The sequence below is a fragment of the Pygoscelis adeliae genome, unplaced genomic scaffold (genome assembly GCF_000699105.1).
Source record: "Pygoscelis adeliae isolate BGI_AS28 unplaced genomic scaffold, ASM69910v1 Scaffold51, whole genome shotgun sequence".
Lineage (NCBI taxonomy): Eukaryota > Metazoa > Chordata > Aves > Sphenisciformes > Spheniscidae > Pygoscelis > Pygoscelis adeliae.
Genome location: NW_008824007.1, coordinates 1,125,243 through 1,138,174, shown reverse-complemented (window position 1 = coordinate 1,138,174; position 12,932 = coordinate 1,125,243). Strand labels below are relative to the sequence as shown.

Here is a 12,932-nt window from a genome sequence, read left to right as displayed (position 1 = left end):
ACTATTTCTGATACAGGCCAGGATGCCATTGGCCTTCTTGGCCGCCTGGGCACACTGCCAGCTCATGTTCAGCCGGCTGTCAACATGCACTCCATGCAAGAGGGCATACAATGGGGAAATTACATATGCCACACGGGGCTATAAAGGCTCTTAAGTAAGAACAGCCTTGGTTATGTACTTTCCCATTGAGAACAAGCTAAATGTAACCATTTCCCATCTCTGATTCTCCAAAACTTGTTATGCAGACAGTACACATTTAAGAAGAATGCCCATCTTGTCAAGTGGCATTAGTAACAAACTTACACATTATTTTGCCTTTAAATATATAAATATTTTTACAGCAACTCCAATACACTATAAAACAATCTATTAAAGCAATCATCATACGATTGTATGTTATGCATTGATGGATATTTTCCGATACAAGCAAAATTCTGACTTCTCTCACAGCACCCCACAAAAAAAGAAATAGCAAATAGCATAAAATGAATCTTGACTCTTTTTTCTTTCTAGGATTAAGGGTAGAAGTATTGGAATAGTATGACAGGAAGTTGCAGGAAGAAGAAGAAAGGAAAGACTTAGATTGAAACAGGAGCTAAGATGACTTGAAAGGCTTCAAACATTCCCTTTTAATTGAAATGTTCTGTAATTAAAGCCAATTTTGAAAATGGAGAGCATTATGGGTTTCACTCATTTTATTCATTCCTTCTTTTTCACTTAGGCAGAGATAGGTCTCTCCGTAGTACTGCCAAGAAATCCCAGACAAAAACCCAAACCTTTGATTACAACAAACACATCCAAAACTTGGCAAATGTTGCCCTTGATAGCTTACCTCTAAGGATAATCTTTAGAAATGTAGCTAAATTCTTTAGAGCCTCCTATTTGTAAGCCTCAACCCACTTACGACTGATTTAGTTATCGGAAGGAAGTAAACAAGAAGTCTCTTACAGTCTCTGCAGCTTACATCCTTCCTGACCTCCAGCAAGATGCACCTAGACTTCCCCACTGTAACATGGGATGAATGCCACTGGTCTCAGGCCATGGGCTGACATTTTTTTCTGTATCCAGCAGAGCTGACAGAAGCGATCACTGTATTCCTCCCCGTTACTTGTCATGTTCAAACCAGAGTTTAGCCCCGTTGAATGATGTGGGAAGACAGAACATTGTCTGTAAACAATCCGTAATTCTCTAGCTACAATAACCTGGTTAGTATACACAGTTTAAGCAGGTGGTCTGAGCTAGCGTCACCAACTCTGCCCAGCCATGCAGCAGAGCTGGGAATATGGGGATTTTTAGCAAAGATGAAATGACAAGTTATTTGGCATCTTTTTTTTTTTCTTTTACAGGCCTAGCCAGATGCAGAAAAGGACCCATGTCCACGGCTATATAAAACCGTGATGGCAGTTAGCTATTCAAGTCCCACCCTCAGGGAAAAAAGGTCCTGTGCATACCTCTGTTCCATTTCAACCTGCTTGGTTTAAAATTAAACAATTTATTTGCAACTACTATTCCCCAAAAGCACCTCAGTCTGGGGACTGGAACGCTCTCCCCTTCACACCGTGCTTCTCTAACAACTGATCAGACCCAGCAGTGACACATGTATACTGTGGAGATGACACTTCGTTAATTGGCCACGTTCAATATAAAGAAAATTAGCAGGATAAATAGATTAGTCTGGTTCAGTACAAGCCATGGGTGGCAGATGAAAAGAACATTGAACAGGGAAAATGAAGGAAACATGAAATAAGCAAATTACACAGACACAAGATTAGTTCAGGCTTTCTGTTGATCACAAGATTTGGATTTTATCACTCCAGATAAGACATCCCACACTGCCACCAATTCAAAGCCTATCTGCAGTGATTGCACTTTACGTACCAGTGCATATGGGCATGACTGCAGTTACAGTCTGCAAGTTACAGTTTTAATGTGCTTGATGTTACAAGCATACAGTAAGCATTTTAATATGGCCAGGTATTAAATCATACACCTTGGAAGAAACAAGACAGGCAATACTTATAGAAATGGAGCAGTGACTTGAAAAGCAGCAATTCTAAAAAATAATACAAGGGTCTTGGCTGAGAAGTCATCTAAACACGAGTTCCTAATGGTGAAAAGAGGATATGCCTAACAATGCATATAGTATTTCTTTTTTATTTGGTGCCGGTACGGTCCACATGCCCTTTGCTAACATTCACATTTCAAGTGGAATGTGAATAATCTTGAAAAGGTTTAGAGAAAACAGACACGTGAGAACACTTAAGGATTAGAAAGCACAAAGCTCAGTGGTTCAGCATATACAGGCTTTTCAGGAGATGACTATGGGTTACTTTGACCTCAACCTATATATTCCTACAGGAAAACATAACAGAAACATCGTCAGTCCAGTAGACAAACTCTAAAACTGATACTAAGACTGGAAATTACCATTGGGAAATCTGTACCAGAAACAATGCAAAGTCTTAAGGGAGAAGGCAACTATTCCAGGATTTTACCAGAGGAAATAGTGGGGTTTCCATCATGTGCTATTTAAAAATCAAGATTGGACGTTCTTTTCCAAAAAGCAGCGTTTTTGTCTTAATCAGCCCGTGAATATCCTGTGTGTCATACAGAATCTCAGACTAGGCAATCACAAATCTCCCCTCTGGGCATATAAGCTATTAATACATATTTCTGAATTCATGCAGACTGAATAAACCGAGAAAGATATATATGTCAGTGAAAAAAAACCCTGGTGACTAAGCAACTATCTTGTTCCTTAAATCCAACTAGTATTCAATAAGGTTGTTCTGCTGATATGCACTACAAATCAGGTCAGGAAGTATACAGAATTATTACGTGCAACCGTTCCTGAGAGACTGACAATGAGATCAGGAACTAAAAGTGCAAGAGCTTCAGCTAGAAAAGAGTCAAATGAAAGGATCCCAGCTCTGCTCCAGCATTCTGCAGACAGAAGAAGAGACTGCAGACGGGGGCATACTAAGTCGTTCTATACCATGAGCCAGATAGAATAACTGTCACAGTATTTACTACGATGCAAAGCAAAATTTCCTTTTAAGACACAGATTACATGGCTTAGTGCAATAAGCCCAAATATAAACCTGAGAGATCACAATTGAACATGCACAGCTAATATACATATTTTTCTCAGCACAGTAGCCAAGAAGCATTCAGCTCTACCTTTTTGCAACATTCTCCCATTTCTCTTAAGTTTTTGTTTTGTTTTGTGTCACAGATGGACCATTTACTTGTGGCTATCATGTTTCAAGGATTTGTTCTGTATAATCAGAGTTATCAGACTAAATGTTGCTTCTGTGGTTCAGAAAACTGTGCAAGACTGATTTTCTCAGGCCAATGAAGAGAAAAGGAAAGAAAATGTGAGACATGGCTACTCTCACACTGTTGTATCGTTTGGTCCTATGTATGGCACAGCACGTACTGATCAGTTCCCTTTTCAGTTGACAAGAGGCTTAAAATAAGGTCTTTTTAGGCAGGAGGGAAGGCATACAGAGTACATGGGCACACAGAGCTAGAGGTAACTTGGAAGAAATCCAGTTATTAGTAAGTAATCACTTTTCTTTGAAAACTGCATGAGAGACACTCCCAGGTGTGGCAGCCTGGAAGGAGCTCCAGAAAAGGACAGTGGACAAAAAGCAGAGACCACTGTGAGCTTAACAACACAATATACATTAACTTGAGAAAATATGACCAAACCTCGGTAGTGTTATTCTGCAGCTCTCATCTGCAGACAGGAGACAATGCAGTAACTGCAGTATTTAAGAAACAAAACTCTGATATTATTACAGGGAGATAAAATGAGGTTGAACACTTCTAGGGTCTTTATTGAAACACAATTTCCAGTTCAAAATGCAGCACATTTTTGGTTGTAGATATAAGAAATAATTGAAAGACACATTTGCTTATGACTGATTAAAGTTCACAAAGCCTCTGACACCTTCAATTTCCCATTACTTTTAACAACTTCTGCATTTTCCAAAATTATTGTGATATCAAGACTATAAAAATTTTTTATTCTTCAGAAAGCTGTACATAAATAGCAAAGGATCCACATCAATCTAGACAGAAGTTTCCTCATCAGAAAGACTTAAAAATGTTCAATTTAATTATTTAAATATGTTTGTTTTCAGAAAAAGAACTTAATAGATTTAGAGAGAAGGGATACTTTTAAATTTAGAGTTATGCTTTATTATATTGATCAAAATAAATTTGCTCAAGTATATGAGCATAGAAAACTCACCTTCCAGAAATTATCTACTTTGCCATAAACGAGAGATTGATTCTGCCTTTTGATGTCATTAATGTGTTTAATGTCACTGGAGTTCAGATGCTGCTCTACCACAAATCCAAGGAAGCTGTTATCCGGAGTGTGAGCTGTAAGAAACGGACCATATTCAAAATGTTTTAAAGGATCAGTTAATGTTACAAAAGTGTGAATGTTGTGAGAAAAGTAGGTATAAGGAACGTTATTATTCACCAGACCACTTTCTTCACATTCATACCGAGAGATACATTTGCTTGCTTTATTATTGAGAATAGTTCTTACTAATTTTAAGTCCTGCTGCATATGTCTACTGAAGTAAGCAGTTATTTTCTGGCTCGTTTCTGACAATAAAAATTCTGTAGCTGGACCGAGACCAATGATAATGATTTTTTGTGTGCTGAGCTTTATTTTATTATTAGAGAGAAGAGAACCAGAAGAAATGCAGCTTGACAATCTCAGAGATGCAATACCAACAATTTGGGAAAAAAAATGGATTTATGCTTGTTAACAAAGCTGTATGCTGCTCAATGTCATAAATAAATTTTAGTAAATTTCTTGGGTTCACCTCCTATATTGCACGAATACCAACCATCCAACTCACTGCATATTATGTATCCATGCTAATTAGTAGCCTACAAAGTCACACTATGCAGATCAGAATACAAATTTCACTGCCTAATTCACTCAGATTTATCTATCATAAAATACTGAAAGGTGACAACTGAAGCTGGCAAAATTATTGTCAATTCAGCTCCCAGACAAAAAAAATGCACGCAAAGGATATGCAATTCACTCTTAGTTTTCTATATTATTTTTAGCCTCTGTTGGTCTTTTTCAAGCAGTGACATCCAGCAATACCAGCCACTGTTCTCCTCCTATAAAGACACAGACTTATAGGCTCATTAAAACCAAGGTTTTTTTGTTGTTTTGTTTTTTCTTTTTCTTTTTGTAGACAGGGTTTTTAATTCCAGGGATGGACTCCAACATTCAAGGCTTCAGGTAAAAATCCATCCCTATTATATAGAAATTACTCCAATGTGGGATTTTTGCGCCTCTCTAAAAAGTGTCATAGCCTCACAAGTTTACATAGGAATAGGCTGCAATAAACACTAGGATCTCCTCTATAAGCCTCCCTTTTAAATTCTGGCACACAAGCTGACAATTTCTTGCTACGCATGCTTTGCAAAGTTAAAAAAAGCCCCAAACAAAAAAACCCAAACACCCAAAGACAATGCCCCAGGCACTTAGGACACATGCAATGCTAAACCTATGGTCAAAGTTCTTTAAAAAAAAAAAAATTCTACTGCAATTATGAGGTTTTGCTTTTTGATTCCTGAAAATCAGCCAACTGGATAATGCAGTAGAACAGAGAAACCATACACAGTGCACACTTCGCTCTGCCATTACATTTAGTCTTTCAAACGACAATTGCTCTTTTTCACAAAAAATGCCTCAGCAACAGTTAGGCACTCACTTAGACCCAAGGACATTTTAGAATTTAGCATAGCAAATGGCACATTGCAAATATGCCTGAAAAGGGGCATTTTTCCATCTTTTCATATTTTTTGATGAGAGATTGCATTCAAAGGAGAGGCAAGGCGGTACACACACAGAAGAAAAATAAACCTTTGTTAAAGTTAGCACTTAGATCTGGTGGAATTCAGTGCCTCAAACATCACTGACAGGAAGCACTTGGATTTTTAAGCAAGATCATGCAATGTTAAAATACCAGTGCTGTTATTTTGCATAAAAGAATTTAAATAAAAAACATAAAAACGGGAAAAAAACCCCTCATGCTTCTGGAAAGCTCAGAGAACAGTCAAGCATTTGGTAATATGCCACAGGTTTGAATAGGGCTTGCTTGTTACTCAGTAATAATTTTCTGCCCTTATAATCAGAGTTCTCAAAACATAATAGAGTCTGGGGATCTTGGGAAACTGTCCAGGGTTCCAACCTCTCCTAAAATCTTTACTGATGCATAACATGCACTTTTAATCACAACCCCATAAAGATGGTGCTATCTCTGGAGCAGAGAACTAAAAACAAAAATAAACTTTAAATATCACAGAATACTGACTCTTCTGCACCTAGTACAAAAAGCAGCAAAATCCTTGAATAATCTATAGCACTGAAATCACTTATGCTTCAGAATGAGTTTGCTTGCAATCTCTTTACCACTTTTCCTGCAAAGGAAAACCAGCAGTCACTTCCAGTAGTAAAAATTGGAAATGGTTATTTATTGAAATTCCAATATACTCATACTCTTCTGAAAATTCATTATGAAGTGATTTGGTCTGAACAAGAGACTGTAACAGTAGTCTATACTGCCACAACAGAGATGATCTCTACAGAGAAGATTTACTTTCTTCTGCATTTCATGGAGTGGCATTGAGGAGTGCACTCACACAGCTGTACCACAAGTATTCATGCAACTGTTTTCCTCAAGTGCATCATCACCCTTGGTGCTATCTTGAACAGGACCTCACACACAAATTTCCCAACAGCTGGGCTACTTAAATACAGCATGATTGAGCTTTTGGCTCCCTTCCCATTTAGGACATAAACCAATAAATATTAGCAAATCGCGTGGATATGGAGCAAGCTCTGCTTACTAATGTCCAGACACAAACTCTGCAACCACTTCCAAGTCACATTTCCCCACCACGTGTTTTGTTACTTGCTTTGAAACAACTGTGAATGCGGTCTTTTATCTTTTGAACAACCTTCACTTATATTTCTTTGGAAAAACTTGCATGGCAAATGTTGACAGACAAAATACGCCTCTCAAGAATTTTACAGGGCAACTGAAATCAAAAGCATGTCAACCAGACAGCAGCATGTATAGTTCTGCTATGAAAAGCAGAAAAGTTTGAAAGACTTGACTATGAAGTCTGGTGAGAGAGAACAGTGCATGCCCTGGCCTTAGTCTCAGACAGGGACCACCACCAAACTTTGGAGGTCAGGCTGGTCACTAGCAAGTGTTTCTTTACAGACTTGGGCTGAGAAGTTGCTGCACACAACAGCATGCATGCACCTTCCTCTTTCCTAAGCCTCACTTACCCTCAAGCTGGCAGTGGTGAATCTTTCTGCAACTTTGAGAGATAACACACTTGAACCACTACTACAACATGCAAGAGAAAGATCCTTTAATTCTAGAACCTAGTACCATAAAGTCAAAGACTACGTCTGGAGTAGGTCACTGTATTCATTTAATCTGATCCAATTTATACAGAATTTATATTTTTTTTCTGTTCTGTTTCTTTTTTAGGTTTTTTTGTTGTTGTTTTTAAGATATTTAACAATGCTCCAAAGATCTACAATGATGTTGAAATCTACTACTTGTTTTTCAATAGCTTTGTACACTGCCGGCAAAAAAATGTGAATCAGTTCACCTCAGGATGAATGCTCACAACATGGAAACAAGCTAGGTGAAAATTTTGAGAAATCCACAAAAAAAATAGAGACAAAAAATTGTTTTTGCTGAGTGCTAGTTTATTAATCTTGAATGCAAAGAAATGGCGAAGGAACTGTGCTACTCAGTTGTTGAGGGAAAAAAGCAGAAATGCAACAACATAGTTACACACTTCAGTTTAACATGATGAAATGCAAGAGTGCTGTTTATAAAAATGCAATCTAGCAAGTTCCTCAAAAACCTATCACTCCATAGCAGGATTTGAGAAGGCAAAACTAACAAAAACAAACTCACCGACACTTGAAGAAAAAGCCAATCACCACTTTCCACAAGTACTCTGAGAATACAGTTCCCTACCGTTATTTATATTAAGTTGATATTGTTATTTTCTGTTCGCTGGATGGAAGCGCGATAGAGCTTTTGCATAGTCTACAGACACTTATTGACACGATTCTGCCCATTTAGCAGCTGCATTTTATTAAACCATGAACTTGTCTTTCATAACACAAAAATTCTTCTCAATGACAGCATTTCTTTTTAAAGCTCCAAATTATTTATAAACACAGGGATACTTACGGAACATTGTGTAAAACTGCTGTGGATTAAGGTTCCACTTTCCCCATGGTGTCTTGTGGCCTTTAGACTGTGCATAATGGGCATGGTTAAACTCTGGTTCAGTTCCAAAGGAATCCAGAACTCTTAGCATACACCTAAAAGAAAAAAAAAAAATTACTGTATGCACACATGCATATGTGTATATACAAGCATGTGTGTATATATACATAGTTATGATAATTAAGATGATGTGTTTTGTTTTTGTTTGCAACTGTGGATGATTTATAAACTGAAGGTACATTTTAATTTCAAACATTTCTGTTCATATTATATTCACAAAGACATTACAATCAGCAAATTCAAGGATATATCAGACATTCAAATAGCAACCCTGGAGCTTATTTTGGGTTTCTTTATTCTTACAGAATGAAGTTATGCTTTAACATCCAAGTAGAGCTTATGGGAATACTACTGTGGTTACCTACATTCCTGAGGCTCTGAAGTAGAATTTAGGCAGAAGAAGAGAGGATTCTTCATCTATTTTCTAATGTTCTCACCCATTACTACAAAATCAACGCAACAGCCAAGGGCCACATGCCAAGAAGATCAGAGCAGAATAGTACTTTGTCTTTAGACAATTGTATTTAGTCTCCAGGTTCTGACTTTTGGGTCAATTACACCTACTGGAGAAGCACTAAACACAGTTTAATTTGCTGAACACTTGTGGTCAGACAGACCATTTATTTGTTTATGAAACATTTTGTCACAGTTTTTTGAAGAAACAATACAAAAGTCAAATGTCTGCAACAACCAGTCTACAACTGAGAGAAACCTTGGCATTGGATTACAAAGGGTCTGGGATGAGAGAATCACATTCAGTCCTTTATTTAAACTCCCATTAATCCCTTGGGGAAAAAAAAAAAAAATTACTTCATTTACGAGTGGCTCCTTTCAAAAAAGGGCCCATAGTACATGAAAAGCAGAAAAAGTCTCAGTATGAAATAGAGGGTACGCAGTCTAGCATACAGATTCATAGACGTTACGTTTCCAAAATACAGCCTGCCAAACCTTTGATATGGCTTGGACAGGAACTTTATAGCCGTCATACTGACCATTGGCTCCACTGCAAATGAACTGGATTATATGGCTCCAAAGCTGCTGACCCTGTCATTCTTCAGCCCTCCACAAACAAAATTTTCAGAAAAGACTTACATAGGATGTGTTCCTACCTCATGTGCCACTATGTTATAAAGACATGAACTCTTATCTGCACATTGCATCACTGGGCTTCCATGTGCTAAGGAAGAGACACAACCTCACGGGTGGCAGACAAGGGAGGTAGCTGCAAAAGTTACTATTAAAAATGGCTATATGTCCCAGTCTTCAACATTTCCCATGCTTCAAGCCCATATACATTCTGTTCAGTAAAACACCAGGATTTTGGCTTTAAAATGTGAAAGAATTTTGCCCTCAAAAGGTGAAAGAACTTAGCTCCAACCATTTTTCAGCTTTAAAAGATGAAAGAATTTAGTCCCAAAAATACATTTACATATTTCTTATATGTTGCTCCTTTCTCTAAAGTATCCATTAAATTGGGAAATAGAAAAAACGCCAGCAACTTTTAAAGTCACATATGAAATGCCACCTTTGTATTTGAAAGTCAAATAGAGCAAATTTACTTTTTTTTTAATCTTCACAGAGATCTTTCAAGCAAAAAGAAAGTCAAAATATACAACACATTATGATTCGCCAAACAACAAAGCTGACAGATCAGTTTCTGTGCAGTGTTTTATGTCAACTGTTCTCAACGAAAATATTTTACAATAGTGGCAATTATCTCTGCATTATACAAAATACTCCAGCAGGACGAAAACAACTTCTGCACTGATAAATCATTCAGTAATAAAAGCCCTCTTATTTCTTGGCAGGCCTTAAAACAAAATTCTTATCAAATATACAGCTTTTGGCTGGGTACTTGACTACAGGGGAATGAAAAATGGGTGAAAGCTACTGAAAAACTGCAACATTACTGGACTTTGTCAAATTATGTATGTAAGGAGCACTACATCGCATGCGATCATCTCAAAGTGCTTTGTTTCCTCTCTTTTTTCTGTATTCAGATGTAAGGTATGTACTGTTCTTAGGGACATTTGTAACTATGTCCAATACACACAGGGCCTCTGAAGCAGGACAGGACATGTGATGCAACGGAAACTAAGCTAAACCAGGAAGCAGGAAAAACCAAATATATTTATACGATTCAGGCATAAAGAAAGTCAGAACAAGAAGAGAAAAAGATCACAGCGGAAAGTACAAGTGTCTGCAGAAATAGTATAGGAGATCAAACGTTCAAGTGGTGAACCTAATCCCTGAAATGCAGCAGAAAAGAACTGGTAAAGTAAAGATTTAAAATTTAGAAATGAACGTAAATAATGCCAGCTACACTGAACTGATATTTTAACATAAGTAGGAGCGCCTCAATTGTCTCACCAAGTACTATATTCTCCATTTCTTTCACTCAGTGGTTTAAATCTCTTTCAATTGAACTATTTTTAAACAAAATTTTGATTTTACATATAATGTTTTAGCATTTCTAAAGTGAAATAATTCATTTTGAAAATGGCAAAGCAGTATTTTTTTTAAAGCAGGGATATATTTTAAATAAAAATGTTAATTTAGTGTGATTTTAACTTTAGTTTTTTACTCAGTTGCCCCCTCCTTCCTAAAGTGTCACCTAGCTTTAGCAGGAAGTTACAGAGAATTACAGCATGCCTTGGAACTGGTGTCAGACTGATTAGTCTGTTCAGTAACTAATTAAAAAGAGGACTGGTGGGTAGCAAACTGCATATAGAAACATCCATATAAAAGTCTTCTTCTAAGATATTAGAAGTGACAAGTTTGGGGCTCACAAAAAAAATTTAGACAAAAGTAATCCAGAATTATGACCATTTTTAAAGTGACTGGTTTTCCTTAAATATTGGGCATAAGCACAAACTTAACTGGGCTGTCCTAGTGGAAGTATTTATACACATTTATTCTTATCTTTCTCCCACCTGCAGTTATAATTTTACTCTACTTACATATACTTCATCTTTGTCTACACGAGCAATGCTGTCCAGCAGCACCCACCACTGTCAGCAACTAGTGCCTATGCCAGCATAAACTGTTAAATAAAGGGTACATATATGCCAGTGGCTGCAGACATCTTCTTGGGAGGCAGCTGGTCAAAACCCAACCAATTCTGGTTTGGAAGCTTTGTAGGCACATTGAGCTCAGGCACAGCAACGTGCCAGCACAGATACACAGACTCCAGACTGTTTGGGCTTATGTCCAGCCAGCTCTACCATGAGCAGCTCATATCTGCCTATAGAAATCCTTGCAGACACACACATTAACTTTCAGGCCACTCAGTACTTGCATTTAAAATGTAAAAACTTAGTCAGAAAATAACTCTTCCAAAGCAGATGTATTCTAGAGAACATGTAAGAAGCAGCAATGTTGCTCATTTTTCAGGATAGCTGTCATGTTAATTTATTTCAAGAATAAAGCCAGTTGGATTTTTGGCATATGGGAATGAGTCATTGCTAGAGAGACTGTAGAAAAATGAAAAAGTACCAGATTCTTATGTGCTGTATGGAGGATGCGGGTGCTAAGAAAGGCAATGAGCTGCACTCCTCAGACTATATTAAGCTACTAATTTTTATGTTGCTTCATTGCACATAAACTGCATTCAAATATCCAGACTTCAGAACTGAAAAATACAGTATGTCCAGGCATTCTTCTGCTTGAAGATAAGATGCACCCAATAATGAGACCTGTTTTGCTATATTCCTGCTATTTACAGCACCAATTATACCACAGATAAAGCACGTACTACCAAGATACATTGGTGCTACAGATCTCAGCTGTACAAAACAGTATTTCGGTTGTTCAGAAATACTCACCTCTCAGAGCAGCAGGGTCATTCTTTTGAGCTAGCAGGTCTAGAAAACTAATTTACAATTACCAAAAATTTCCTCAGGCCTCAAATTCACTCACCAAGATTATAAATGGCACTTTTATCAAGAGACTGTTCTGAGGGCATAGGTGTATTCTACCACTCTATTCCAATCTGAAGTGAATAAACAAGTTTTTATTTGTACTTGAGTCTGGTCTGCATAAACCATACTGAGCTGACCAGCACATCTGCTGAAAAACTATATGACATAAAGCAAAACACTTCTTTCAAGACAAAGAATTATTCCTACTGACATGAAATACAATTGAGTGAGAAAGCGAAGTTTATAAAGAACAAGGACTATAAGGCAGCTTTGTTTGTGATAATGTTTATTTTACTGGAATGAATTAAACAAAGACATGAAATTATGCTCTTACACTGGACGTACTAGTTTTAACTTTAAAGTATTTTGGTGACAAAATTTGAGGCAACTCATGATGCTGAGAGAAAAAAAAAATTATTGCAAGAGGATCCTCAAACAGGAGATACCTTGCATGAAGTTATGAATTTATTCTTCTGCTCTAATCAATTCTGGTAGTCTCTGCTAGACTCTGGACCCCTTTTTGTACACTGAACTTGAGGAACAGTATCAAGTAATTAGAGAGATTCCCAACAAATGCAACAAGTTTGATGAAAGGTCTACAAAACCTTAATTGTAAGTAATGATCAAAACCCGTAAATTCATT

General features: G+C 37.2%; 1 protein-coding gene across 1 annotated transcript in view; it reads right to left on the bottom strand.

The window, feature by feature from the left end:
- Positions 1 to 12,932, bottom strand: part of MGAT5 (mannosyl (alpha-1,6-)-glycoprotein beta-1,6-N-acetyl-glucosaminyltransferase) — an 84,277-nt gene that overhangs the window by 33,466 nt on the left and 37,879 nt on the right. Inside the window, exons 9-10 of the mRNA XM_009325824.1 lie at positions 8,271 to 8,404; positions 4,259 to 4,392 (exon numbers count right to left, since the gene is read on the bottom strand). Coding sequence (XP_009324099.1) covers positions 4,259 to 4,392; positions 8,271 to 8,404 — 268 coding nt within the window. The remainder of the gene's footprint in view (positions 1 to 4,258; positions 4,393 to 8,270; positions 8,405 to 12,932) is intronic.